The sequence below is a fragment of the Conger conger genome, chromosome 15 (assembly GCF_963514075.1).
Source record: "Conger conger chromosome 15, fConCon1.1, whole genome shotgun sequence".
In the NCBI taxonomy this organism is placed as follows: domain Eukaryota; kingdom Metazoa; phylum Chordata; class Actinopteri; order Anguilliformes; family Congridae; genus Conger; species Conger conger.
The window spans coordinates 15825034-15852316 of NC_083774.1; the positions used below are offsets into that span (position 1 = coordinate 15825034).

The window sequence follows — 27283 nt, forward strand, 5'->3', positions numbered from 1 at the left end:
GTTATGGTCTTAGTATTGTTCTTAAAAATGTGGCTCCTCACTAAAATCTTTATTTATAAGCCATCATCTTGACTGGTCTAGTGGACTGACTACATACCTGGTGTCCCTCCCTACAACACAGATTCTCTTGTGGGTCTGGCATGGATTGGCAATGGCTGCATTCACACCTGTTACAAATTAGCTATATTTATTCACACACTTATTTATTTTACTATATTTACACGAGTTACAAATTAATTAGTCATATTTACACTCATTATTATATCCACACATAGCTACAAATTAGCTAGCTATATTTACATTATTACTATTGTTACACCATTTATTGAGCTACAAATTAGTTTATTTGTATTTACACTTCCATATGAAGCTTCTCAAAATGTTCTTGGTATAATGAAATGCAAGCTGAACAATGCGCCACTTCGCCAAAATTGCTGCTGTGTTTCTGTGTAAACTTATGTGTGCTTGCGCCGACAATTGTCCATTCAATGCACATTTCTTGCCCTCTGTTGGTGTCCGTGAGTAACTTAAACCGTATATTTAGAAAGCGACCTTCCTGTTGAGTTTTTTTTTTAATGTAAATTGTCGGCGCATTGATGAGCATAAAAGATCTATTACGTCATGGTGAAATCTGGAAAATAATTCAGATCAGCGAAACTATCTGGATGGTTAGATGGTACTCTGCCTCAGTGAAAACATACTTTAATTTCAAATTTGCGTCAACTACCCGTTCAAGTCTTCAAAATCTACACAAGCTACACTTTTGTCACAGTCCATTTAAATCACATTTGTTTGCATTTATTTGTGCATGGGTATATTATAAACACGACTATCCATTTCAGTCGGAAAATGAGAAAAATAAAATTTTGGATCATTTTTCATGTTTTGGACATAAGACTATATAGTCTTATGTATTTCTTCATTTTCCACTGAAAAACATTTTTCATCACAAATGTCTTAAAGGCATGCAATGCCGGGTTTCAACTTGAAAATAACCATGTAGTCATTAGCTACTATGAGTATGATGCACTGCTAACCTGTCTGTGTTCACTTCTGGCCAGCACCGTGCTTATCTGCCTGTATTTCTCATTATAAAAATCATTTGGGACGTTTATAGCTCCAATTTATGGCTGGAGTACAAGATGAAGGAGCTATTGCTGTATTTCTTACATACTGCATAGTATGCCTTTAAGGCATCTTCTCCATTGACTTTGATTCAAACAGTTCAGCCTGTGGTTTCTGCTCTCTCAAGGCATGAGGCGTTTTGGATCGAAGATTGTTGTCTCCCCCTGGCGGAGGGTCTCGGCTGAAACGGACTGAACGTGAAATACATTACCAGTGACCACACCCATACATTTACGTTTCTCCACCAATCGGCGAATTAGGGTTTTCCCGCTGTGTCGGGCGCCAGCTTTCAAAACTGCCGCATGGAAACGCCTTTCGGCGCCCATCGACTAGCAAGTTTCTTCACCGTGAAAATTACTTAACCACGCCTTTCTCAGTTATGATAGGACAATTCTAAAAGACATTCGCTCGATTCTCCATTGTGAGTGGCTTTCCTTACTGTCAGTTATGATGTGTGCACTAGCATGTACATATGTTGCTAATACTTTGATTGTTGCTATGTGGACGAAATGGAGTTTTTACCTAAGTGGAAAGCCGTGGATATTTTTTGTCAAATATTTATGTTGGTAGTTAACTTTACCTATTGGCATGATACCGATTATGTTCATCAATTGTAATTTTAGACATCAGTGAATTTCATACATCAACAGTAAGTTGTGTAACGTTTGTTTTTGAAGAAGACCGTGTCATGCCTATCTAAGTGTCCCTAGCATATTCATTGTAACAATAGCTAGCTAGCTAGCTAATGTTTCATTTGGTAAGTTAGCTCGCTGGCTTATCATTTTGTGTTTTCAAGTAAAACTTTGCTCGTAATAATCTCATACTTTCGATATTTAATATTCGTTAACAGGGTCCGTGTTAACTAGCTGGTTAGGTAATGTAGGGACCCTACCGTAAGGTGAAGTTCTGTCGCTAGCTAGGTTGAAACTCTTGCTTGTTTTCTTGCCAGGCTTTGAATCAGAGACCGAATATAATCTGAATGTTTTTGAAGGCAAGTTAGCTACCTAGCGTTCAACTTTCATGTTGTCATTCACGCCTCAGAAATGTAGAATGTTATCTTACCTACTGTACAAATACAAATGTGCAATGTTTGTAATGTGTAACGTAAGAGCTTGACAGTATCATGTGTAACTTTATTTTAGAGGTGACAACATCCAGAATCCGCCATGTCCATCGACTTCGACAGTGTTGCGTTACAAACTCAACAACAACAAGAAGAGGAAGAGGAATATGATCCGGAAGACTATGCCAGGGAGCAGGAGGTAAATTACTGTGGTGGGCTCAAAACCGCCCCAATCTAGGCCGATTTGCACCAGGGATTCCGTGTCAGGAACGGCGGTATCATCTGTATGTTTATCAATCGTTTGATTCCAATAGAAAACATAGACGCTGATTTATTGCTTTTACTTATGTTGTCACAATTTGTTGCTTGAAAACAACACCCTTTGTATAGAGGAACAGGTTATTCTACAAGGCTGGCATACATTCCACCTGTCATTCAATGCTTGTACTTGAACTATTTCAAATCTGTGCTTTTGAGTAGCTATGTAGAATCTATTGAAGTGTGAATCCTCTCTCATTCAGTTTAGAATAGCCACCCAAACTACATCTGAAGGTGTAGCTGTTCAGGTAACGGTAGCCTGCCGTTAAACCCAGCTGTGTTCCCATCCCCTCCAGAGAATCGGAGGAAAACTTGGACGGCAGCCAAATCCGCAAACCATTCTTTTTCATTGTTGAGCAGTCTGTTTTTAATGGAGCAAACGGTCCGTTGTGTGGGAGGCTGTAGCGCAAATTACACATCCCAAACTTCTGTTATTAACTTTAATGCACCTCTTTGCTTGATTTCTTACAAACTATAGGCTACAATTCATACTGTTTAGGGGCAGTTCCAGCGTTATGGATGTGATGTTTGGACACAAAATGACAAACAAAATCCCTCAGAAAAATTGCAGTTCTTGTATGATAAAAAAGGTTCATGCATATTATCATAGTACCCACTTGGCTGAGGGGAAGGGTAAAAAAACTGAATTTCAAAAATATTGTTAAGCTAGAAAGAATTTGACAACTTGCATTATGGATGTGATGCAAAATTAGTGATGCATTTTATTTTTATTTTTTTATCTAAGGGAGACTACACTTTCTAAACTGAATTTTAAAGTCTAATGCAGAAAGTTTGATAGCCATGTAAAGCATGATGCTTGGCTGAACATAAAAATAGCTATTTTGTTTATTTCTTTGTCTTGATTTTTGTAGACACCATTGCCTTATGGATGTGACATCTGAAACGCACATTGTTTTATCAATCTGCTTCCCACTCAAATTTTATCATGACACACTTTTGACATTGAGAAAACCATGTGAAATCGTTTTCAAGATGGCCACCAAATAGCATTGATTTCAATGGGAATGGGACTCATACATCAATTTTGAAGTATTTAACTATTGTTAGTCTACATTTTATTAGATTTCAAAATGGTCATGATCAGCTGTTTGGGATATGAGTTTAATTGGGAAGTAAAGTTTTTATTTTTTATTTTTTTTTATTTTTATTTTTTTCATGCTCAGGTTGACATTACTGTGGAATTGCCCTTAGAACAGCCCAACATTAAGTACAAGTTCCTGATTTCCTCTATTATTGAATATTTGTCACGCTGAATGGTTTCAGACAAAATGTAAAGTTAGACAGGGGGAACCCAAGTAAACACAAAAGGCATAAAACATTTTTTCGTTTATTTAATGAAAAAAGTAACATCTATATCACCATTGTGAAAATGTAATTGCCCCCTTAATCTTAATTTATTTTACCACCTTTAGCAGCAATAACTGCAACCAAGCATTTCCTATAATTTCATATCGGTCATTCTCAACGCTGTGACTTTAGACTACCTGGTTGGACTTCTGCGAAGTTAGAACCTCAGGCTTGTTTGCTTCAGCACAGCCCACCTTGTAGCCAGAAAAAATCCACTCGCTTGGCACTGACGCCATTCAGTTCCTTGGAGCTTGCTAGCCGATCAGAACATGGTTCATTGATACGAGCCATAAAGACACAGTCTCTAAAACAGCCTGTTCTTGGTAAAGCTCATGAGGCGCTGGAGAATGGAAGTGTAAAACTGGATAGAGACGTTTGTGTGGTTTTAAGTGCAAAAAAAACAGTCGTTTTATGGATATCACGATAAATACACGAAAAGAAGGAAGCCTGCATACTGATATTCTCCTTGCACACCTTTATTCTAGATAACCACTAGATGGAGCCATATGACTGTTAAATTTAAAGTAGGCTTGCGAAGTGTCACAATTCAACGTGGGTTCTCCTGTGCAATGAGAAACTGGGACGTTTATTCCTCAAAATAATTGAGAGGAAGGGCTTTCAGGCAATGGGATACAGCCCATTCCATACAGATCATGGTCCTATGAGTGGGAATTACAGGCTGCGGGAAACATGCTCTGTTAATGCTACAAAGACCACACCCTAAACCTGTGTCTGTGCGTGCTTTTGTTCTTGTAAGTCCAGGTTGTGCGCATTCTACCAGGGTCTCATTAGGCCTCATTCATTTCATGAGCTCTGCTATTATATTTGAATTATTGTACAGCGCAGAATATTGAAATTAATGGTGAATCGCATGCAGATTGCATATCTAGTTCCATTCATTGATGAGGCTTTGGATACTCTGTCATTGAGAAACTGTAATTAATAAATGCAGTATTTTCATTGCTGATCTGGCACCGAGCTGGCTGAGGAATCTCGTGGTCCTGAGGTTTCTCAATGCCCTCCATTCACTGGAAACATCTGATGAATGTGGGTGGATGGGTCACCTCCTGGGGGTGTGTGACAGGTTGAGTGCAGTGGGCTGTCTGTGACAGTTTAGAATGATAGAGGCCTAGATCTCTGAGCTCAGTGTCTGTGACAGTTTAGAATGATAGGGGCCTAGATCTCTGAGCTCAGTGTCTGTGACAGTTTAGAATGATAGGGGCCTAGATCTCTGACCTCAGTGTCTGTGACAGTTTAGAATGATAGGGGCCTAGATCTCTTAGCTCAGTGTCTGTGACAGTTTAGAATGATAAGGGCATAGATCACTGAGCTCAGTGTCTGTGAGAATATAGAATTATGTAGGCCTAGATTTCTGAGCTCAGTTTCTGAGAGTTTAGAATGATTGGGGCCTAGATTTCTGAGCTCAGTGTCTGTGAGAATGTAGAATTATGTAGGCCTAGATTTCTGAGCTCATTGTCTGTAAGAGTTTAGTATGATAGGGCCTAGATTTCTGAGCTCAGTGTCTGTGAGAGTTTAGAATGATTGGGGCCTAGATCTCTGAGCTCAGTGTCTGTGAGAGTTTAGAATGATTGGGGCCTAGATCTCTGAGCTCAGTGTCTGTGAGAGTTTAGAATGATAGGGGCCTAGATCTCTGAGCTCAGTGTCTGTGAGAGTTTAGAATGATAGGGGCCTAGATCTCTGAGCTCAGTGTCTGAGAGTTTGGAATGATAGGGGCCTAGATCTCTTGAGCTTGGTATCAGTGAGAGTTTAGAATGACAGGGGCCTAGATCTGAGATCTGAGCTTGCACTCTGCACTCCCTCCGCTCGCTGCTTCTGCCATATGCTGAAGCCACACAGCTGTTCCTCTGCATGCCGGAGTGCATTGCCTCATGCTTCAAAGCTCGTCTTAATGATGTTATGAGTTGGATGATCAGCCACCATTTCGGTCTGCTTTCATTACATTTTGGAGGTTTAGCAGATGCCGTTATCCGGACTGACTGCTGAGTTGCAATAACGGGCAGCCAACACGACAGACTACATTTTACATACAGTGCAGTGCATTTATACAGCATTTACACTGCTGAAGGGTGCCTAGGCTGTGCCACACCTGGGATTGAAACTCGTAACCTTTGAATTACAAGCCCAGTTCCATAACTGTTGCCCTGCACTGCTGAAACAGACATTCATGTTTTAGACCCTTAACAGCGCGACTTGCATAATTTACAATTGCCAGTCTCTACCAGTGTTTCTCCTACAGAGAATCAGTAGCTGCACAGAGGCACAGTGCCACTGCTTGAATTTTTCTCAAGCTATACTTTGAGGCAAGGGGGTTCATTGGCTCAGAATCACTTTGTTGAAACATAAGTCAAGCTGCGGCGTCTTTTAACTTGCGAAACATTTTTTCCCCCCGACACTACTGTCAGCAGAACATTAACTTTTGCCATATTGTTTGGGCATGAAACTTGCCTAAATGGTCCCTTTTCAGTCAGCTTGTAATATGTAACATGTAATATGTCTTTGGTCATTGTTAGTGATGTCAGGAAGCATGGGAGTCAGTGTCTGCAGCCCTACATCTGTATAAAGTAGCATACAGGTGCTGAGTGACTGGGTTTATGGTATGTTGACAAGGTGCTGGCGTGAACATTGGTGATTCAGCTGTGGCATGAGTGAGATGTCATAAAGATGTAGATTCAGCTGTTTGTGTGTGCGTGTTTGTACGCTTATGTAACCTTGTGCTGTGCACCGTCAACCTGGGAACCCTTGCAAAACCCATGTGCTACTCCTGGAAACGCTGCTATAACAGCTACATTTTCCTGATTCAAGGATCTGTCCATTCCCATCACAGCACATCAGAGTCTGTACCCATGACTGCCCAGAATCTCAGCGTGGTCCTGGTTAACAAGATATCTTTCACTGACAATATTGCTGCTGTCACTCGATGCTGGCTGGGTTCTCTCTGCAGCGTCTGTGAAATCCATGCTTTCCTGACAGTATCTGCTCCCCGGCTGATTATCCGGGCCTTTCCGCTGGACACCAGCAGCGCTCTCCTGGCTGGTCTCCTTGACTGTGCTCCCAAGCCTCAGCGCTCATACAGAATTCCGCTGGCTGCTTCATCTCCAGGGAGCCCAAATTCAGGCATGTCACCCCTCTCCTCACCTGTCTCCACAGGAGGCCCCAAATAAGGTTCAAGAGCAATTGCCTGCTCGCTGTTATCAAACCTTACTTTGATGCCAGACCACTCTGGCCTAATGAAGCCCAGTCTACATCGAACGGATGACAGTCGGACACGTTAGTCGACGAGAGCGGACGTTATTAAACTGGACAGTACATACCCCTAAGACTTATTTAAAAAAAACTTTCTAAGTCGGACCTGACCCGTCTCGTGTCAAGTCATCAGTTTGATGTAGAATGGGCCGTAAAGGTTCCTCCTTAAAGCCCCCCCCCCACCACAGTTAGGGCAGCAGAGACTGAAAATGGACCTGTTCAAATTGCATCTCGGCTCACCTAATGCTGAACTTTTGTCTTGGCTTTACTCGGCCCTGCTATGCTAAACGCTACATTCTCATTCTCCCCCCTTGAGCCTGCTGTGAACGTTGGCTTCATTCTGTATTTTGTAACATGTTTGCTACTTGTAAGTTATTCATCCATGACTACTATCAGTCGTGACCCCAGTGCCGGCCTTCAGCCCCTAGGTGTTTACACTTAAACTGAGTGCGCTTCTCCAATCAGCCATTAATGGGTTCTGACTCAACCCCTAGCTGTCTGCCTGGAGCACAAACTCTGCGCTCTGATTGGTGCAGGTGAAAAGTTGCTGGGTGTGTTCTACTTTGTCCTCTGGGCTTCCCCAAGCACGCTGGAATTCTCATGCCTGCTTTCGGTTCTGGAGGAATTTGCGCAAGCTTCAGCACAATGCCTTTGCATTGTGAGTCATGCTGGGGAAAGCTAGCTGTTAGCCGCGAGGACTGCGTCTCTCTGAAGACCGTCCTGAAGTCCTCTGTTCCAGCTCGTTTCGCTGAGAATTTGAGCTAGCTGGCTTGGTTTTTGCAGAAGGCGACGACTCGGAGACGTTGAGGTTAGTGCCGGGGACAAAGTTCTCTCGTTATGGTTGTCAGTTAATGCGCAACTCCGGTAGGTCATGTGTGAGTTATTTTAGCTATGGCGGGCGCTAACGTTTCTGCTCCAGTTAACTGCGAGTCTACGTGTTGCTGGGGCCACGGCAGAAAGTGACCGGGGTAGTTGGTGTGAAGCATTCCAGCCCCGCTCTCCACACGTATGAAGGGCACACGTACGCCAACACGCTGCTGTGCTGCGGCGTTTCTGCGTGTTTCTTCTGCGCTTCACACGCGTGACCAGGACCGGGGTCATGGATGAGGACGTTGAGGAGACGGTGAGGCACATTCACGTGTCCTTATGGCAAGTAAGTCCAGCAGGTTACTTTACTCTAGGGCTTCTCCTGACCTGTGATTGGTTGTCGGAGGGGAAACGCATCACTCAAGTGACCTCTCTGCTTGTGGTGCTGGTTCACCATGTCATTTTTCTGTTTGTTACAGGTTTTATTTGAATGTGTCCTATTTAGGCTGCACATGTTTTATTTGTGAGTCTGACTCGCTGATGAATTGTGGGATTGGCTATGGGAAATGGGACCCCCAGTATTTTCTCCTCTCCTCCCCTTGAGAAATGCATGAAATTGCAGTTCTGCATAAACAAACAACCTAGAATTCTGATGTTTATTTTATTCAGAGGTATTTGACTTCCCATAATTGATTTGGAATTTTAGTATAAGACGCTGAATTGCAGCTGGGCAGCATTTCAATGCTGACCGTCCGTGTGGAATATGCGAACGGTTTGTTCCTGACTTTGCCGCTCTCCCCAGCTGCACCGGCTCCTGACCGACCTTCCGGATGACATGCTAGAGGACAGCCGGGACAGCTCCTCCCCGGAGCTGGACTACTCCCCCAGCGGTGCCCGCAACACTGACCACAGGTACTCCCCTCCAGCTGCTCCCATAGTGGTTCCTTCCCAATGGGTCTGTCTTAAGTGGACTACCACCAACTCTCCGGGAGGGGGGTACTGGGAGCTGTTTTCGGCTGTGTCATGAGGTCTGCTGTCAACTGTTTTCGTACCACCTCGTGCTGAAATAGGCCTGTGACTTTCCTTTGCTTGTTCCATTCACACGCTGTCAGTGTGCCTGATTGAGTCATCCGCTGTGTGCTCTGACCTGTTTGAGGTGTTTTGAACATGACTCAGCAGTTGCCATGTCTTTCAGAACTGCGCGTCAGTGGGAACAGCAGCCTACCTGGACTGATCAGCACGCCGTTCCCGCTGCTGAAGATGTGAGTGGTGTGCCCCCTGCCCCGAATAGTAACTGGATGTGTTGTGTTGGCTATGGGAATTCTGTCTGGTCACATTCACTGCATGAATATTTGCATGAGTCTGCAAATTCATACACTTCATTTCATTTCAGTTGGGGGGAGGGACAGAACCTTTAGTGTTGAGCTGAAAGACCTGGTTATCCATCTGGGAAATTGAGTTAGATTTGTGATGGTAGCTTACATGTAAGCCGAGGAATAGCCTGTAGCCGCTTGACCCATACTGCAGCCTGAGGTTAGCTGTGTCCTGAAGGCATGCTCTCTTCTGGCTGCTCCTGTAGAATTATGAGAATGGCTACGAACAGGAGGCGTACGAGTACGCAGAAGGGGCGGAGAACTTCAACGGGCACGGCCGCCAACACCACCACGTGGGTCAGGAGTATGTGAACGGGCACGGGGGGTACGCGTACCCCAGCCTGGGCACAGATGAGTCGGCCATCAGCAAGGACTTCTCTCCCGAAGAGGAGCACCAGCACGACGTGTACCCTCCCCAAACTGGCCACCTTGAGGAGGAATACCAGCATGACCCTTACCTGGCCCAGTCTGGCCACCCTGGAGCTGAGTACCACCAGCCTGAGGGACAGAGCGAGGAGCTGGACTATGGAGACCAGACCAGCGGCAGGCCGCTCTTCCAGGTGTGCCTCTCCATAATTTTAAAGATTTTTCCTGTCGTCAGCATTGCACTGCTTTCAAAAGATAGCTACTGGTGCTTTCTTGCTAAGTTTAGTCTCAAACTAACATGAACATGGTCAATCTTTACATTACATGAATGGCATTTGGCAGCCGCTCTTATTCAGAGCGACATACAGTTGATTGGACTAAGCAGGAGACAATCCTTCCCTGGAGCAATGCAGGGTTAAGGGCCCAACGATTTTATTGTGGCTACACCGGGGATCGAACCACCGACCTTGCGTGTGCCAGTTATATACTTCAACCACTACGCTGCAGGCTGCCCGCAGTTATTGCTATCCTCCTTGGCACATGGCTACTGACTGTCATTTATCGGTTTCTGGAGAACTGCTGTTCTTTTTATGCCGTCTGCTAAAAAACTAAACCTATTACACGCTGAATTTTGGGTTGCGTTTCACCTCTGTAGAATTACGAAGGGGAGCGAGCAGCGGAGAGCATGCCGGACCGTTACAAGGCCCACTACAACCCCGCTCAGCCCGGGATGTTCAACCCGGAGGCGCCCCGGCAAGATGGCCGCTTCGACCAGCTGCAGCGGCAGTTCCTGGACGCGGGTCAGGGTGAGTAGGACGTGGAGCGCTGACTGAGGCATGGCACCTGCACTGAGCCGTCCCTCTCCAGTGACATCCCGGGGGTGATCCGCTGCACGGACGTTCAGAGCAGATTCGCTGGTCTTCACGCCGTACAGACAGGCTGATGCGGCCAGTGCAGTGATTTGGGTAATCTGTTGAAGTAACTTGAGTTCGCACGGTGCCGAAATGGAGCGTAGTAAAATAAAGTAGTGTGGAGGAACATGTGGAATTGGCTCATGCTTTGCTGCTCCAAAGTCAACAGAAGAACAGTTACACCCTCTTTTGACACCAGCACTTGCTGATGCGAGTGGCTGCTTGCATGCTGCATGTTCTTGGGCGGGGTGGTGTGACCGTGTTCTCGCTCTGTCAGACTCCACAGAGCACCAGCAGGTGGCCCAGCTGCAGATTCTCAACAAGGCGCTGTCCAGGCAGGGGGAGGAGCAGGAGCAGAAGCTGGAAGACTGCAGGCGCAAGATGAGATACCTGGAGCACCAGTTCGCTATCGTCAAAGGTAGGCCGAGCTGAATTTGAAACCTGCGTGTCGCTGAGCGGGGGTTGAGGAACCTGCGTGTCGCTGAGCGGGGGTTGAGGAACCTGCGTGTCGCTGAGCGGGGGTTGAGGAACCTGCGTGTCGCTGAGCGGGGGTTGAGGAACCTGCGTGTCGCTGAGCGGGGGTTGAGGAACCTGCGTGTCGCTGAGCGGGGGTTGAGGAACCTGCGTGTCGCTGAGCGGGGGTTGAGGAACCTGCGTGTCGCTGAGCGGGGGATGAGGAACCTGCGTGTCGCTGAGCGGGGGTTGAGGAACCTGCGTGTCACTGAGCGGGGGATGAGGAACCTGCGTGTCACTGAGCGGGGGTTGAGGAACCTGTGTGTTTCTCTCAGATGAGAAGGAGGGTCTGGCGGTTTCCCTGAGGGAGGCGGGCCGCCTGATGGAGGAGGCCCGGGAGCGGGAGGTGCAGCTGCAGGGGAAGGTGAAGGCCCTGGAGCTGCAGGTCCAAGTGCAGGCCGACCGGGAGCGCGAGGTCAGAGCCCTGACACTCACTGTTACACTGTTACACTGTTGGCCCTGACACTCACTGTTACACTGTTACACTGTTGGCCCTGACACTCACTGTTACACTGTTACACTGCCAGCCCTGATGCTCACTGTTACACTGTCAGCCCTGACACTCACTGTTACACTGTTACACTGTCAGCCCTGACACACACTGTTACACTGTCAGCCCTGACACACACTGTTACACTGTTACACTGCCAGCCCTGATGCTCACTGTCACACTGTTACACTGCCAGCCCTGATGCTCACTGTTACACTGTTACACTGCCAGCCCTGATGCTCACTGTTACACTGTTACACTGTTGGCCCTGACACACACTGTTACACTGTCAGCCCTGACACACTGTTACACTGTTACTCTGCCGGCCCTGACACTCAGTGTTACACTGCCAGCCGTGTCTAATTCAGCTACAAATCCATCTTGGCTAACTGCAGCTTTTCCTCAGTATTTTCATTTAGCTGCTTTGGTCCAAGGCCAGAAGTGTAATTCTCCGCCTGAATGAATAATATCGTATTCGTTTCTCTGCTGCTTCTGTACACTGAGTATATATATATATATGTGTGTGTGTGTGTGTCTGCAGAGCGTGAAGAAGCAGCGGGTGGCTGAGGCGGCGGTGGACAGTGTGAAGCTGCAGATGGCGGATCTGTGTCGCTCGGAGACGCTGTCCCGCGCGCGCGAGCAGCACGAGCGCGACCTGGTGGCCATGAGGGAGCAGCACGAGAGCCGCACTCTGACCCTGCAGCAGAGCCTGGACTCTCTCAAACACGCCCTGGAGGAGAAGGTCAGAGCGAGCGCGTGCACACACACACACACACACACCCTGTTACTGTCTCATACAAACACACACACACACACACACACACACACCCTGTTACTGTCTCATACAAACACACACACACACACACACCCTGTTACTGTCTCATACAAACACACACACACACACACACACACACACTTCCTGTCACTGTCTCACACACTCACTGTTACCCTGTCTCTCTCACACAAACAAACACTCACACTCACACTCACACTCACACTCACACACACACACACCATCTGTCTGGCTGTCAGACTCAGGTTTCTGTTGTAGTGACCTGTGTGTGACAGTCTGATGAGCTGTCTCTGTATAATTATCAGGCTGACCTGTGCTGGTCTGTGTGTGATTATCAGGCTGACCTGTGCTGGTCTGTGTGTGTAATTATCAGGCTGACCTGTGCTGCTCTGTGTGTGATTATCAGGCTGACCTGTGCTGGTCTGTGTGTGTAATTATCAGGCTGAGCTGTGCTGGTCTGTGTGTGATTATCAGGCTGAGCTGTGCTGGTCTGTGTGTGATTATCAGGCTGACCTGTGCTGGTCTGTGTGTGTAATTATCAGGCTGACCTGTGCTGGTCTGTGTGTGTATTTATCAGGCTGACCTGTGCTGGTCTGTGTGTGTAATTATCAGGCTGAGCTGTGCTGGTCTGTTTGTGATTATCAGGCTGAGCTGTGCTGGTCTGTGTGTGATTATCAGGCTGAGCTGTGCTGCTCTGTGTGATTATCAGGCTGAGCTGTGTGTGATTATCAGGCTGGTGTGTGTGATTATCAGGCTGAGCTGTGTGTGATTATCAGGCTGGTGTGTGTGATTATCAGGCTGAGCTGTGCCAGAAGCTGCAGGAGCAGGTGAAGAAGGTGGAGCGGGAGAAGGAGGAGGAGAAGCTGGAGAGAGCCGGAATCATCAACACCCTCACACAGCGCCTGGAGGAGAGCCAGACCCAGTGTGCTCACCTGCTCCAAACAGGTGTGTTAATTCCTCAACGTGTCATCACTGACATAAACGGTACAACACTGAACGCTTTGTTGCCCGTGTGGAGTGCTAGCGTATTCTCAGATTGGCAACCACAGCCGGACTAGGTCAAAGGTCAAGGCTGGTCTTGTGAAATTGGGTTTCAGTTTGCGTTTGATTCCCTAGCAGGCACGCATTTATTAAAATGCATGAATCATTCTTTTTTTTTTTAAAGGAAGAATGTAGAAAACCTTCCTCGGGGTCTGTTTCTGACTCAGTGTTCAGCTGTGAGGCTCTGGCCTTGATTCAGTCTAATTTGTAACCGGAATGAAGGAATACATCATTTTTGCCATTGTTGTAATTTTAACCCGCCCACCAATTTTTACCCCCTTTTCTCTTGGGATCCGACAGACAAGGAAAAGGCTGCTTATTAAAATGAAAAAATAAATAGTTTGGTAAGAAGAATGTCTTGTTTAAAGTGGGTTAATGACTCTGAGTGGCATAAATCACGCAGTGTCTCCGTTTAAACGCGTCTCTGGTCTGTGTCCTGCAGGCACCGCCCAGGAGGTCAGCCAGCTGCGGCTCCAGCTGCAGCAAGCGCAGTCTCTGAAGAGCATGAACGACAACATGCACCGATCCCTGCAGGTCCAGCCCCGACTCATACACATACACACATACACATATAAATATACGTACATATATACACAGATCCCTGCAGGTCCAGTCCTGACTCATACACACACTCACACACCCTGTTACTGTCTCACACACAGACACACACACACACACACACACACACTCTGCAGACGAGCCCCGACTCATACACATATACACACAGATCCCTGCAGGTGCAGCCCGACACACATATATACACACACATATATACACACATATACACATATATATACACACTCACCCTGCAGGTCCAGCCGCTATGCATACATATATACACACACACACACATATATACACGCATACATATATACATACACGCACTTACTCACACTCACACTCACACACACACACTCACAGACACACACTCACACACACTCACCCACACACACTCACATACACACACAGACACACATACACACACACTCACACAGACACACACTCACAGACACACTCACGCACACACACTCACATACAGACACACACACACAGACACACGCACACACACATACGCACACACACACTCGCACAGACACGCACTCACAGACACACGCACACACACACACTCACAGACACACGCACACACGCACACACGCACACACACACACACACACACACACACACACATACACACACACTCACACACACGCTCTCACACCACATACCACACACTCACACATATACATATACACACACACACACACACACACACACGTACACACATGCATACACACAGAATCTGCAGCTGTGCCACCTGCTGGTGCTCTGTGGAGTCTGACAGAGCGAGAACACGGTCACACCACCCCGCTCAAGAACATGCAGCATGCAAGCAGCCACAGACACACACACACACACACACACACACACACACACACACAGACATGCGCACACACACACATACACACACGCATACACACTCACACATACACACACGCATACACACTCACACACACACATGCGCACGCACACACACACACACACACACTCACACATACACACATGCATACACACACACGCACATACAGACACTCACTCACTCACTCACTCACTCACTCACTCACACATACACACACGCACACACACTCACACAGACGCACGCACTCACAGACACTGTGAGCTCACCTCGACTCCGCTTCTCCTCCCGCTCTGCAACGGCAGGAAGAGCTGGCCGACCTCAAGGAGCAGATCACTCTGTACGAGTCCAGCATCAAGCTGGGCGTGGTGGCGCTGGACTCCAACGGAGAGTGGGAAAACGAGCTGTCCGACTCCTACGTCCATCTGGGCATCAAAAAGGCCAACTGGAAAAACGGCAAGCTTCACAGGTATGAACATGCCCTGCCCAGCCATAGTCATGTTCCCGCTGTGTAGAACGGGAGTCATGGATTAGGAACTAAGTCCATCGTAACGTTCTGGAGCCTTCTAATGCCAAAATGTTGAAGTTAAACAGGCCTGGACTTGGACACCTGGGAAAACTTGGGGAGCAGGGGGCAGTCTTGCCTTCTGACTAAATAATATTCAGTGCCTCAGTGCACTGGTGAGAACAGGACCCTGTAGAGAGAAGGTGCTTCAGATGAGACATTAAGCTGACGTCTTTACACACTAAATAAAAGACTTTAAATATCCCATGACAGGGAAAAGTGTCCTGTCAAAAATGATCTCTATCTCTATGTAGCCAGTCTGATCGTCCTCTGCATCAGACTGGATACATAAGCCCTCCCCTTCCCTATCCCCAGTGTGTAATTGCAGATAAGTGTGTTCTCCCTTCTTCTATCTGGTTAATTAAATGAGTAAATAAATGGTTGAATTTAGAATAATAACTATAATAATTACTTCCATTCATGTAGTGCTTTTCTCACACACTTGATTTTGTGACGTGTGATGTGGGGGAAGCTCACCTCAACCTCCACCGATGTGCACCCACCTGGGTGATGCACGGCAGCCATTTTGTGCCAGAGCGCTCCCCACCCATTGAGCATTGGTTCTTTCTCTGTGGTGTCGGCAGCCATTTTGTGCCGCCATTGAGCGTAGCTTGTCTCTTGGTGGTTTCGGCAGTCACCTGTCGGCCGTGGTGTCCGACAGCAGCCTGTCCAGAGACGACCTGGTGGGGGAGCTGAAGGCAGAGCTGCAGCGCTTCCTGGCCAGTCTGAAGGGCAAGAGGAAGAAGATCACTCACCTGCAGGAGGAGCTCAGCAAGGCTAAGAGCCACGCCCAGGACCTGCGGGGGCAGCTGGACCAGGCCGAGAAGAGCGCCCGCGACTCCAAGGTGGGGGCTGGGGGGGTTTGGAAAGTTGGTGGTTTAAAGTCGGTTTCTAAGATTGTTGCCTGAAGTTATTTAGTCGTTTTTGTATTTCTTTTTTTATTTGTGTGAATAAGTATGTTAAAGTCATAACAAGAAACAAATTAGGCTTATTGATGGTTGTGGGAAAAACAAAACAAACGTATAGGCTGCTCAGTTAATTGGCTAAACTAAGTAAATTCAAAAGAAAAATACTCGTCAGAAGAAATAATGAATGAGACTAACACAAACTACTGCAAACTACTTAGCAAACCAAAATGTAAACGTGTGTGATGTCCTTATGAAGCACTCTGTTGCTAGATGACCAGACTCCTCTGTGTCCGTCAGGTGAGGGAGACCAGTTTGGAGAAACATCTGGAAACCTCTGGTGCAGGGCCGGCTGGGCAGGAGGCGCTGACCAGGCTGCAGAAGGAGAAGCAGCGCCTGCAGGAGGTGAGAAGCATGCAGCTGATTGGCTGAACAGGGCCTTGTGCTGTCACACCATGCAGCCGATTGGCTGAACAGGGCCTTGTGCTGTCACAGCATGCAGCCGATTGGTTGAACAGGGGCTTCTGCTGTCACAGCATGCAGCTGATTGTTTGAACAGGGGCTTGTGCTGTCACAGCATGCAGCTGATTGGCTGAACAGGGGCTTGTGCTGTCACAGCATGCAGCCGATTGGCTGAACAGGGCCTTGTGCTGTCACAGCATGCAGCTGATTGGCTGAACAGGGGCTTCTCCTCACACGTGCTTTAACCCAGTGGTTCCTGGGCTAGGTTTTTGTGTGAAGTGTTGCACGTGTTGTAACGTCTGTTCACATGCAGATGCATTCATAAGCTAGTTGGCCAGGTGGATTCAGATGTGCAAGATGTTGTGTGTTAGTCCAGGTGTGTTTCATTTCCACCTTTGCTGTGTTGCGTTATCGCGTTACGAGAAGTTCCGCGTTGCATTACCTCATCGACCTCTGCAGAAACGACTCAATAGAAATGGGCATTGTTGTGACTGCATGTGTAATTTCCACGTGGGTAATTGCAGCATTAGTGAGGTGTTTTTGACACGCTTTGGCTATTTGGAAAGGGCACGACATTATCGTTATGGGCGAGAATCCTGGGGAAAGCCAGGCTCATTATGTGGGTGTAGGCCACGGAACATTTGGGTTCAGGCTGAACTGAGATGCGCTTAAACGCACTCTGCTGCATTCTGGGAGCGTGCGAGCATTACCACACCTCATCATCTCTGCGTGACTCACGGGGTCTTGCTCCAGAGGGGACTACGCTGCTTTAAACATGACCCCCCCCCCCTGTGGCTGTCCACTCTGGAGGGTGTGTGCGCTCATTTCTGGGCCCTGTCTGTGTGTCTGACCGTGTGTCTGTCCGTGTGTCTGTCCCCCCGTCCCCTCCACACAGACCCTGGAGAGGCAGAAGGAGGATCTGAGGCGGAGCGAGGAGAAGCTCAAATCGGACAATCTGCAGCTCTGCACCAAGATGAGGGAGATGATCCAGGAGTTTGACCAGGAGAAGCAGGAAGCTGCAGAGAGGTACAGGAAGTGGAGCCATTTTTGTTATCGTTTTTTGTGGCTTTTATTCTCAACTTGATTGTGTTATTGACGGGTTTCTGAATGTATTTCGTATAGGTGTTGTGTTTGGTCTGTGTTTGAGCTGCTCTGTGCGTGCTGTGTTGAGGTATGAGAGGACGCAGCAGCAGTACAGGGATGACGTGGTGAACCACGTGCGTGAGGAGCTCACCCGAGAACACGCCGCTCAGCTGGAGGAGCTTTCAGCCCAGTTTCAGCTCCGCATCCAGCACCTGGAGTAAGAGTCCGCTGGGCTAGGTCTGGGCTGGGCTGGGTCAGAGCTGGGGGCTGGGCTGGGTCAGATCTGGGTCAAGGCTAGGGGCTGGACTGGGTCAGGGCTGGGTTGGGGTTGGGGGCTAGGCTAGGTCTGGGCTGGGCTGGTTCATAGCTGGGGGCTGGGCTGGGTCATAGCTGGGTCAAGGCTAAGGGCTGGACTGGGTCAGGGCTGGGGGCTTGGCTGAGGCTTGGCTAGGTCTGGGCTGGGCTGGGTCAGAGTTGGATCAGGGCTTTACTTTCATCATTCACCTGCACCACTTTTAATGGTCGCCATAGTCACACTGTATGTTTATATTACGTGAATCTGGGCTCAGTCAGTTACACATCAATCAATGTGGAAGACTCCATTGACTATAATGGAGTAGGGGTGTTTGTTCAGCTGTAGCGGTATTGATGCCTGAAGTCTCACGTGTCCCCCTGTGTGCTGCGCTCACGCAGGGCCCAGCTGGCCGAGGGCAGTAAGGACACGCTGGCGGTGCAGGAGTGCTACATCACCGTCTGCCGGGAGAAGGACGCTCTGGAGCAGGACCTGCGTGCCAGGATGGAGCAGGAGAGGAAGAGCTGGGAGGAGGAGGTATGTGGAACGCAGGGCGCAGCGCCCCTTAGTGGCGCCCCGTAGAACTGCCTGTCATCTGTGAGGTGGTTTTATATCCCTCAGGTCATTAAAGAGCTGGCCATCTGGGAGAATTAAACTTTTAATATGAACACGCAGATGCACACAAGCTGTTGCACGCAGGTGTGCACGGACTCTTTAAATGGAAACTCGAGCTTGTGTGAAACGGCAGCACACAGGGGCCTCTCTGGCTGACCGTGCGGTGTTTGTGTCTGGGTCCTCAGCTGAAGGCCCAGATGGGGGCGGAGCAGAGCCGGGCCCTGCAGGAGCTGAGGGCCTCGCTGCAGGAGGAGCACGGGGCCGCTCTGACCTCCTCCCGTGCGCAGTGGGCCCAGGAGCAGGAGGAGCAGGTCCTGCAGCAGCTCCAGACCCAGCTGGCCCAGGCCAAGGCTGCCTGGCAGGAGGAGCACAGCAAGGTACTGATCGCACAGCCAAATGTCAGCCAATCACACGGTTATACTGTCAAGAGTAAAAGGGTTTATTTTCATTGGTTAGACAGTCAATGATTGACAGCCCATCAAAGCTCTACCTATTATGGTGTTAATGGCTCATGTGACCCTGCATGTCGTTTGGTATTTTCCCCTGTTAATTTAAGCTTAAATTGAAGACGACACAGAGACACCAGTAGAATTAAGACAAAGGTAACATGCAGTGCATGTAATAATTTCACACCATTAGAACTAGAATTTTGGTCTGGTGTCACTCAATGAAGGATTTCAGGATTCTGCTGATGTGGTGGAAGAGGTGTAAATGTTCCAGCCCGGGGTTCCAGTGGGAAGCGTGGGGGAGAGGTGGGGTTAGCGGTGGGTTAGCGGTGGTGGGGTTAGTGGTGGGGTAACGGTCGGGGTAGCGGTGATGTTAGTGGTGGGGTAGTGGTGGGGGTAGTGGTGGCTTAGCGGTGGGATTGGCGGTGGTGTTAGCGGTGGGATTGGCGGTGGTGTTAGCGGTGGTGTTAGCGGTGGTGTTAGCGGTGGTGTTAGCGGTGGGGGTAGTGGTGGGTTAGTGGTGGGATTGGCGGTGGTGCAGTGGTGGTGTTAGCGGTGGTGTTAGCGGTGGTGTTAGCGGTGGGTTAGCGGTGGGATTGGTGGTGGTGCAGTGGTGGGGTTAGCGGTGGTGTTAGCTCTGGGGTAGCGGTGGGGTCAGTGGTGGAGTTAGCGGTGGTGTTAGCAGTGGGGTAGCGGTGGGGGTAGCGGTGGGGTCAGTGGTGGTGTTAGCAGTGGGGTAGCGGTGGGGTCAGTGGTGGTGTTAGCGGTGGGGTGTGTGTGATGCTGACCCGACTGGCGTGTCTCTCAGGCATCCCAGGCGGCGCTGGAGCGGGTGGAGCGGGAGTGGAGCCGGCGGTTGGAGGAGGCCCAGGGGCGGGGCGCGGCAGAGTGTGGGGGCGCGGCTCAGCACCGCGGCTCTCAGACCGACACGGCGAGCTCCCCCGAGGCACGGCTGACCTCTCAGAGGCTCCGCCTGCAGCGCGAGGCTGATGAGGCCCGGGCGACAGCCGTGGAGGAGGCCGTCAAAAACACCAAGCTGGAGCTGCAGGACCAGCACCAGCAGGAGCTCACGCAGCAGGTACATACACACCTCCTGTAGCGTTACTGACCTCACTTCCTGTAATCTTACTGACCTCACTTCCTGTAATGGTACTGTAACACTAGTGACCTCACACGGACTGGACATCACCTCCACTTCCTGTAATGTTACTGACCTCACACGGACTGGACATCTCCTCCACTTCCTGTAACGAACGTTACTGTAACACTAGTGACCTCACACGGACTGGACATCACCTCCACTTCCTGTAACGTTACTGACCTCACTTCCTGTTATGTTACTGACCTCACACGGACTGGACATCACCTCCACTTCCTGTAACGTTACTGTAACACCAGTGACCTTACACAGACTGGACATCACCTCCACTTCCTGTAACGTTACTGTAACACGAGTGACCTCACACGGACTGGACATCATCTCCACTTCCTGTAACGTTACTGCCCTCACTGATGTATGTGTGACTGGCTTTGCATGTTTTTGGCAGAAGCAGCACAAACTCAGCACTTAGACCCACAGTGTGTGTGGCGACTCGGCAGTGTAACTGAGTGGAGCGAGAGAAACATGGCTGTGCTGTGTGTCGTTTCCTGCTGCAGGTTGAGAGCGCAGTGTCTGAGGCCCGCAGCAGCTGGGTACAGGAAATGACCTCACTCCCTGAGTTTAAGGCCCGCCTCCAGACAGAGAGGCAGGAGTGGGAGAAGCAGCGGGAGGAGAACGTCGCTCAGCAGGTACAGAACACCTCTTTCAGCCCAGTGCTGAAGTCCAGATCAGTCTGGATCAGACCCTGAGTGTGCCCCTGCTGACTGGCCAGGACTCCCCTTTGGCCACGGATGCCCTGGCAGGGAGGCTTTCAGTCACACATGCCACATGCCTTCTGCCGATGAGTCCAGCCACTGGTCCGATGGCGACTTTGCAAAATGCCATGTTGTGTTCAAATTAGTGACGTGGATGACACACATCACAAAGATGTCTCGGACACTTTATCCATCTATCTATTTGGTCTCTGTCTGTCTCTCACTCTATTTTACAGTTTTATAACTATTGATTGGTTTTATTGTAGTTTATTTTTTTCTTTTCCATTTAAATTATTCTTGGCTTTTTGCTTCTTTTAGAAACTTTTAGAAATTGAAGGGTTTGTTCTTTTCTTTTTGTAAATATCTTTTGAAATGTCTCTCTCTCCCCCTCCCTCTCTCCCTCCCTCCTCTCCCTCTCCTTCTCTCCTCTCCCTCTCTCCCTCCCTCTCTCTCTCCCCCTCCCCCTCCCTCCCCCGTGTGGCCCCAGGTTGCCGTGGCGCTGAAGGAGGCGGAGCAGGGCTGGCAGCACTCCTGCCTGAAGAAGCTGGAGGAGCTGGAGGCGGAGCACCGGCAGGAGGCGGAGTCCCTGCTGCGGCAGCTGGAGCAGAGGCGCGAGGAGGAGCAGGCGGTGCTGAAGGCGGAGCTGGCCCGCGCCCGCACCTCCTGGGGCCGCCAGAAGCAGGAGGACATGTCCCGCCTGCGCGCCCAGAACGAGCAGGACTACCGCTCCTTCCTGGAGGAGCACCGCGCCCAGCTGGAGCAGGCCCTGGCCCAGGCGCGGGAGGAGGCGGGGAGGCGCGGCGCCCAGCTCCTCCTGCAGAAGGAGGCGGACTTCCAGAGGCTGCTCAGGGCCAGGCAGGAGGAATGGAGCTCCCAGCAGGAGCGCAGCAGCCGGGAGGAGAGGGAGCGGTACCGGGAGGAGGCGCTGGGGGAGGTGCGGGCCGCTCTGGAGGAGCTCCAGAAGCACCTCGGCGGAGGCCCCGAGAGGAAGGAGTGTGGGGAGGGGGGCAGTTCCGACAGCCTGCCAGAGGGGCCGCTGTGGGCCTGTGTTCAGGCCGGCTGCAGGAACCTGCTCGCCAAGGCTCTGGCCCAGGCCAAGCAAGAGTGGAAGAAGGTGAGGGACTTTTTATTTATTATTAAACTCAATTTCCCCTCAGTTTGAGCACTTGTACTTGTAAATCCTCCTTGCTTAACCAGTGTAGTGAGTTGGATCAGCCGTTCCTCTGTGTGTCCCTGCATGTGATCTGTGTGTGTGTGTGTGTGTGTGTGTGTGTGTATGTGTGTATGTGTGTATGTGTGTATGTGTGTGTGTGTGTGTGTATATGTGTATGTGTGTGTGTTTTGCTCTTGTGCGATGTTCACTGTTTCATCTCTCTCCCCTTCCAGACGAAGCCGGGCCGGGCGTCAAAGGAGTCCCAGGACCAGCGGGATCGAGATACGTCCCAGAATCCCAGTAAGCCAATCTCAGACACCGTTTCTCAGCTCGGCTAATCAGTGCACCAATCCCAGGGCCCTGTCCGCTCTCCTGCGCTGGTCTGAGATGCTGTGCATGGCTCGTTGTCAGTCTACGCCCGCTTGCATATAGCTCGTAATGCACAAAGTAAATTTTGGCGTAGTGCGTTTTATTTATTTTTTATTTATTTATATAATAACATGCAGTGCTGCTAAGACGTGACCGCACCCCTGTTGTTATGGCGAGGTCGCCGTGGTAACGGACGGGCCTGGTGTTGCTCTCTCAGTGTCCCAGCCCTGCGGGCGGGGCTGTGCGGAGCGGGCGGAGCGGCTGCAGAAGCAGTGCCAGGACCTGCAGAGGCACCTGGAGAAGGCCTGCCGGCAGCTGCAGCACACCGTGCGCGAGAACAAGGCCGGCACGCTGCGGCTGAAAGGTACTGCGCCTGCAGGGGGAGCCCCTGAGCCCCTCACCCTGCTGCTGCACGGAGGGACACTTTACGGGCGGCCTGTAGCGTGGTGGTTAAGGTGCGTGACTGGGACACGCAAGGTCGGTGTTCGATCCCCGGTCTCGCCACAATAAGATCCGAACAGCCGTTGGGCCCTTGAGCAAGGCCCTTAGCCCTGCATTGCTCCAGGGGAGGATAGTCTCCTGTTTAGTCAAATCAACTGTAAGTCGCTTTGCACAAAAGCATCAGCCAAGTGACATCTAATATAATGTAATGTAATGTAATAATGCCGGGTTTAGGCTGGAGCAGAAAAAAAGATTTCTGCGGAACGCAGCAGACTATACGGAGTGAATGTCCTTTTCAGTTCAGAACTCAAACTAATGTAACACTCTGTCTGTTGACTAAGCCTCATTCCTGTGTCTGAAGATGTGATCTCTGTAGGATTGGAGGTGGGGTTTCTGTTGAGGGAGGTGGGGTCCATTGGGTTTGAGGTGGGGTTTCTGTTGAGGGAGGTTATGTCTGTTGGGATGGAGATTGTTTCTGTTAGTCGGGGTGAGGTCTGTTGTGAGGGAAGTCTGTGCTGTATGGCTGGATGGCGTGTTGAGCTCTTGGCTTTTCTGTGCTTTTTAACGGCAGAAGAGCACGCAGCGGCCGTTCAGGAGCTGGAGCAGGAGCACCTGAGGAAGCTGGGGGAAGTGAGGCAGGGCGCAGGCTCCTCTCCGTACGTAAACGCTGAAGCCTTTCCTCTTAAAATACCCCTGGGCCCCTCCATGACACCAGGGCCTTGGGCTTCAGCTTCTCTTTTTATTTCTCTGTGTTGGGAGATAATGATGAGATGGAAAGAACTCCTGAAAATGTTCTTTGAATATTTGTATTTTTATTTTATGCATTTTGTATGAATTCATGTCTGACCTCTGGAAACTACATATACTTTCATATTTGGCCCGAAAATGTCCTTTTCTTTCACTGGTGACCAGTTTTAGGGCTCACAAAGTAGACATTTGTAGTGTGATTGTATGAGGTAATGAGTGGTGTGTTGATTTGTCCGTGTTGTGGCAGGTGTGGTGCTCTGCGGCGCTCTGACGGGCAGCAGTGTCTGCAGACCGGGCTGGAGGAGATGAAGGAGCAGTACATGAGAGCAGTGGGGAAGATCAGAGGTACAGCACACAACGTTTAACCTGCAACGGGGCTACAACCAATCCGCCCTCAGCATTTAACCTGCAGCAGGGCTACAACCAATCCGCTCTCAACATTTAACCTGCAATGGGCCTAACAACCAATCTGCTCTCTGCATTTAACCTGCAACGGGGCTACAACCAATCCGCTCTCAGCATTTAACCTGCAGCAGGGCTACAACCAATCTGCTCTCTGCATTTAACCTGCAACGGGGCTACAACCAATCCGCTCTCAGCATTTAACCTGCAGCAGGGCTACAACCAATCCGCTCTCGGCATTTAACCTGCATTGGGCCTAACTACCAATCTGCTCTCTGCATTTAACCTGCAACGGGGCTACAACCAATCCGCTCAACATTTAACCTCCAATTGGCCTAACTACCAATCCACTCGCAACATTTAACATGCTGCAGGGCTAATGCTGCAGCAGGGCTTACGCCCAATCAGCTCACAGCATTGAACCTGCACTGGGGCTAACATCCAATCAGCTTGCAGTATTTGTCCTACCGAAGTCTGACATCCAATCAGCTCGTAGTGTTTAGCCTGCAGCAGGTCTAAGAACCAGCGGGTACAGTGATGTGCATGTGAAATAGTTATGGCTCATGGCTGTGATCGTGTGTGAGACAGGGTTGGTTGTTGCGGGATGTTATGTGTCTGTGAGCTCGTCGGGGTTAGTTGTGGGGTCCCTGTCTCACGGGCCCCGGGCCCTGGCTGTGTTTGGCGCAGGGGACATGCTGAAGTACCTGCAGGAGAGTAAGGAGCGGGCGGCGGAGATGATTCGGCAGGAGGTCCTGCGGGAGCGGAGGGACACGGCCCGGAAGATGAGGCGCTACTACCTGAGCTGTCTGCAGGAGCTGCTGCAGGACGCCGGGACCAGCCAGGGGTGAGCCGCGCTCCTCCTAAATCCCTCACTCTCTTAACACAGATCACTCTGTACCTCTACAAACTCCTCCTCCCAGATCCCTCACTCTCTTAACACAGATCCCTCTGTGCCTCTACAAACTCCTCCTCCCAGATCCCTCACTCTTAACACAGATCACTCTGTACCTCTATTAACTCCTCCCAAACCCCTCACTCTCTACCTCAATCTGTCCCACTCACCCCTCACACTTCCACTGAGATCCCTTCCTCTACCTGTGCCAACACCTCCACCTCCACCACCTCACTCCCTGGCCTGTGTTTCGCCTCCCTTCGTCCTGCAGGGCAGAGCAGAAGATCATCAGCGCAGCGAGCAAACTGGCGGCCATGACCAAAGTCCTGGAGACACCGCTGTCCAAGAGGAGGGAGGGGAGGAGTCGGCCTGCACGGAGTAAGAAAGCGCTCTTCTCTTTCTCCAGACCTTCTACAGGAGATCTCTCCTCTCCTCTTCTCTTTCTTCACTCCCCCTCCTACAGGAGAACTCTCCTCTCTTCCCTTTAGATGAATCATGCTCTTCTCTCCCATCTCTCAGAGGAAGAGCATTTTTGCTCTCCATGTGTTTCAAATATAAAAATGTTTCAAGTTAATTTAATGTGATCCTTAAAGGATTGTTTTTGTGCTCTTTGTGTGAACAGGTGCATCAAAGGGCAAGGCAGCTACAACTGAGGACAAACTCCAGAAATCCATAATCTCCCGTTCAGACCTGAGCCAAGCTGGAGGGCGGGGCGTCCCCCCCAGGCAGGACTCTGAGGGGAAGCAGACGTCCCCTGCCGCTGACGTCAAAACGACAGCACCGATGGCCAATGGGATTTACGGCCTGGACAGGACCACGCCCACGGGTGAAGCTCCTGGTCAGGATTCGCTGAAGCCCATGAAGTGGAAGATCCCAGAGGAGGATGCCTTCAAAGCCCCGCCCACTCACTTCCTGTCCCGCACGGCCGGAGGCGGGGCCCCAGCGTCTGTCTGCACCGGCGACCTAACGGTAGCCAACGTCACTATGAGAACCCGCGGCAAGGAGCTGAGTGGCGGGGACCTCCTCCAATCAAAGGCCTGTTACACTACGGAGGCCGCCAGCGAACCGTTCCTCATAAAGGAGACCCCCGTCAGGGACGAAGGCAGCCAGAGCGACTGGAGTACGGTCAGTGTTGGAGCGCACCTCAGCCACCTCTTCCCCAACACCGCCCGGCGTAACCCCTTCCAGCCCGACGCCTCCACGCCGCCCTCTGTCTCTGACACCGACGAGGATGACTTCAGGCCGTTCGCCGTTCCCGCCAAGCCCGACGCCAGAGGCGTTCCCCGAGCGCCGTCCGGCCCCAGGAGCAGACCCGGGTCCCGGGAGCCCACGCCCGGGTCGGAGGGGCAGAGACTCCGCCGGTTCTGCTCCAAGAACCTCTTCTCCGAGTTCAAAGGTCAGCAGGACAGTGGCTTTGACAGCCCTCTGTCTCTCCCGCAGAAGTGAAGCCCTCGTCTGTGCTGTGGCAGCCGTCAGGCCTGTGAGGGTGAGCGGACCCGACGCCTGCCTCTGTCCGTGCGGCCGTCCTGAGCCCCGGTGCTGTCGGACAGACAGACAGACAGACAGACAGACAGACAGACAGACAGACAGACAGACAGACAGACAGACAGACAGACACAGACAGACACAGACAGACAGACAGACAACGACGAGCGCACACGATTGACATTGATCAATGTCTGTGTCAGTGAAGGAGCTGCCTGTTCTGCTGTTCTCATAAAGTATCAAACCTGGTGAGTCTGAAGTGTGTGTGTGTGTGTGTGCGCGCGTGTGTGCGTGCACATTTGCTTGCGAATGTGTGACTGCGTTTTGTAATGAGTGCAGTGGTTTTTATTGTTTTTTTTATTTCATGTTTTTATAATACAGATTTTAATTTAATGGTTTTGTCCTATTCAAGTGTTTTATACGAATATTTCATGCATATGACTTAAATTATAAAATAAACTATTTTTTGACACTTTTTCCTGATGTGTTTTTTTTTTTAATCGTCTCTCATACTTCACTGAAAATATGAGGGCAGGGACTGACGTGATTGACTGTATGAGTCACAGAAAAGCACATAGAATAAGTACAATGGGCATATTCATACTAGAGCTATATCATGTGTCATGTTGTCAAAGAAATGTGTGTAATTGGTTAGGATCTACATTAATGTGCTACTATTTGAGATGTTCTGGTTACAAAACCATGACCACAATATAAATTTGGGGG

The 27283-nt window shown here is 49.9% G+C and overlaps 1 protein-coding gene across 1 annotated transcript; it reads left to right on the plus strand.

Moving 5' to 3' along the window:
- Nucleotides 1–1633: 1633 nt before the first annotated feature.
- Nucleotides 1634–26522, plus strand: cep152 (centrosomal protein 152). The gene is made up of 27 exons (XM_061222081.1): nucleotides 1634–1774; nucleotides 2268–2387; nucleotides 8748–8857; nucleotides 9141–9207; nucleotides 9525–9878; nucleotides 10340–10490; nucleotides 10873–11013; nucleotides 11384–11523; nucleotides 12140–12340; nucleotides 13189–13336; nucleotides 13875–13966; nucleotides 15152–15315; nucleotides 16046–16256; nucleotides 16617–16721; nucleotides 17674–17804; nucleotides 17950–18078; nucleotides 18555–18690; nucleotides 20044–20292; nucleotides 20871–21002; nucleotides 21556–22182; nucleotides 22455–22521; nucleotides 22808–22954; nucleotides 23603–23687; nucleotides 24026–24123; nucleotides 24868–25024; nucleotides 25344–25450; nucleotides 25695–26522. Exons 2-27 carry the CDS (start codon nucleotides 2292–2294, stop codon nucleotides 26516–26518), a joined length of 4869 nt encoding a protein of 1622 aa, XP_061078065.1. The 5' UTR covers nucleotides 1634–1774; nucleotides 2268–2291; the 3' UTR covers nucleotides 26519–26522.
- The last annotated feature ends 761 nt before the right edge of the window (nucleotides 26523–27283 follow it).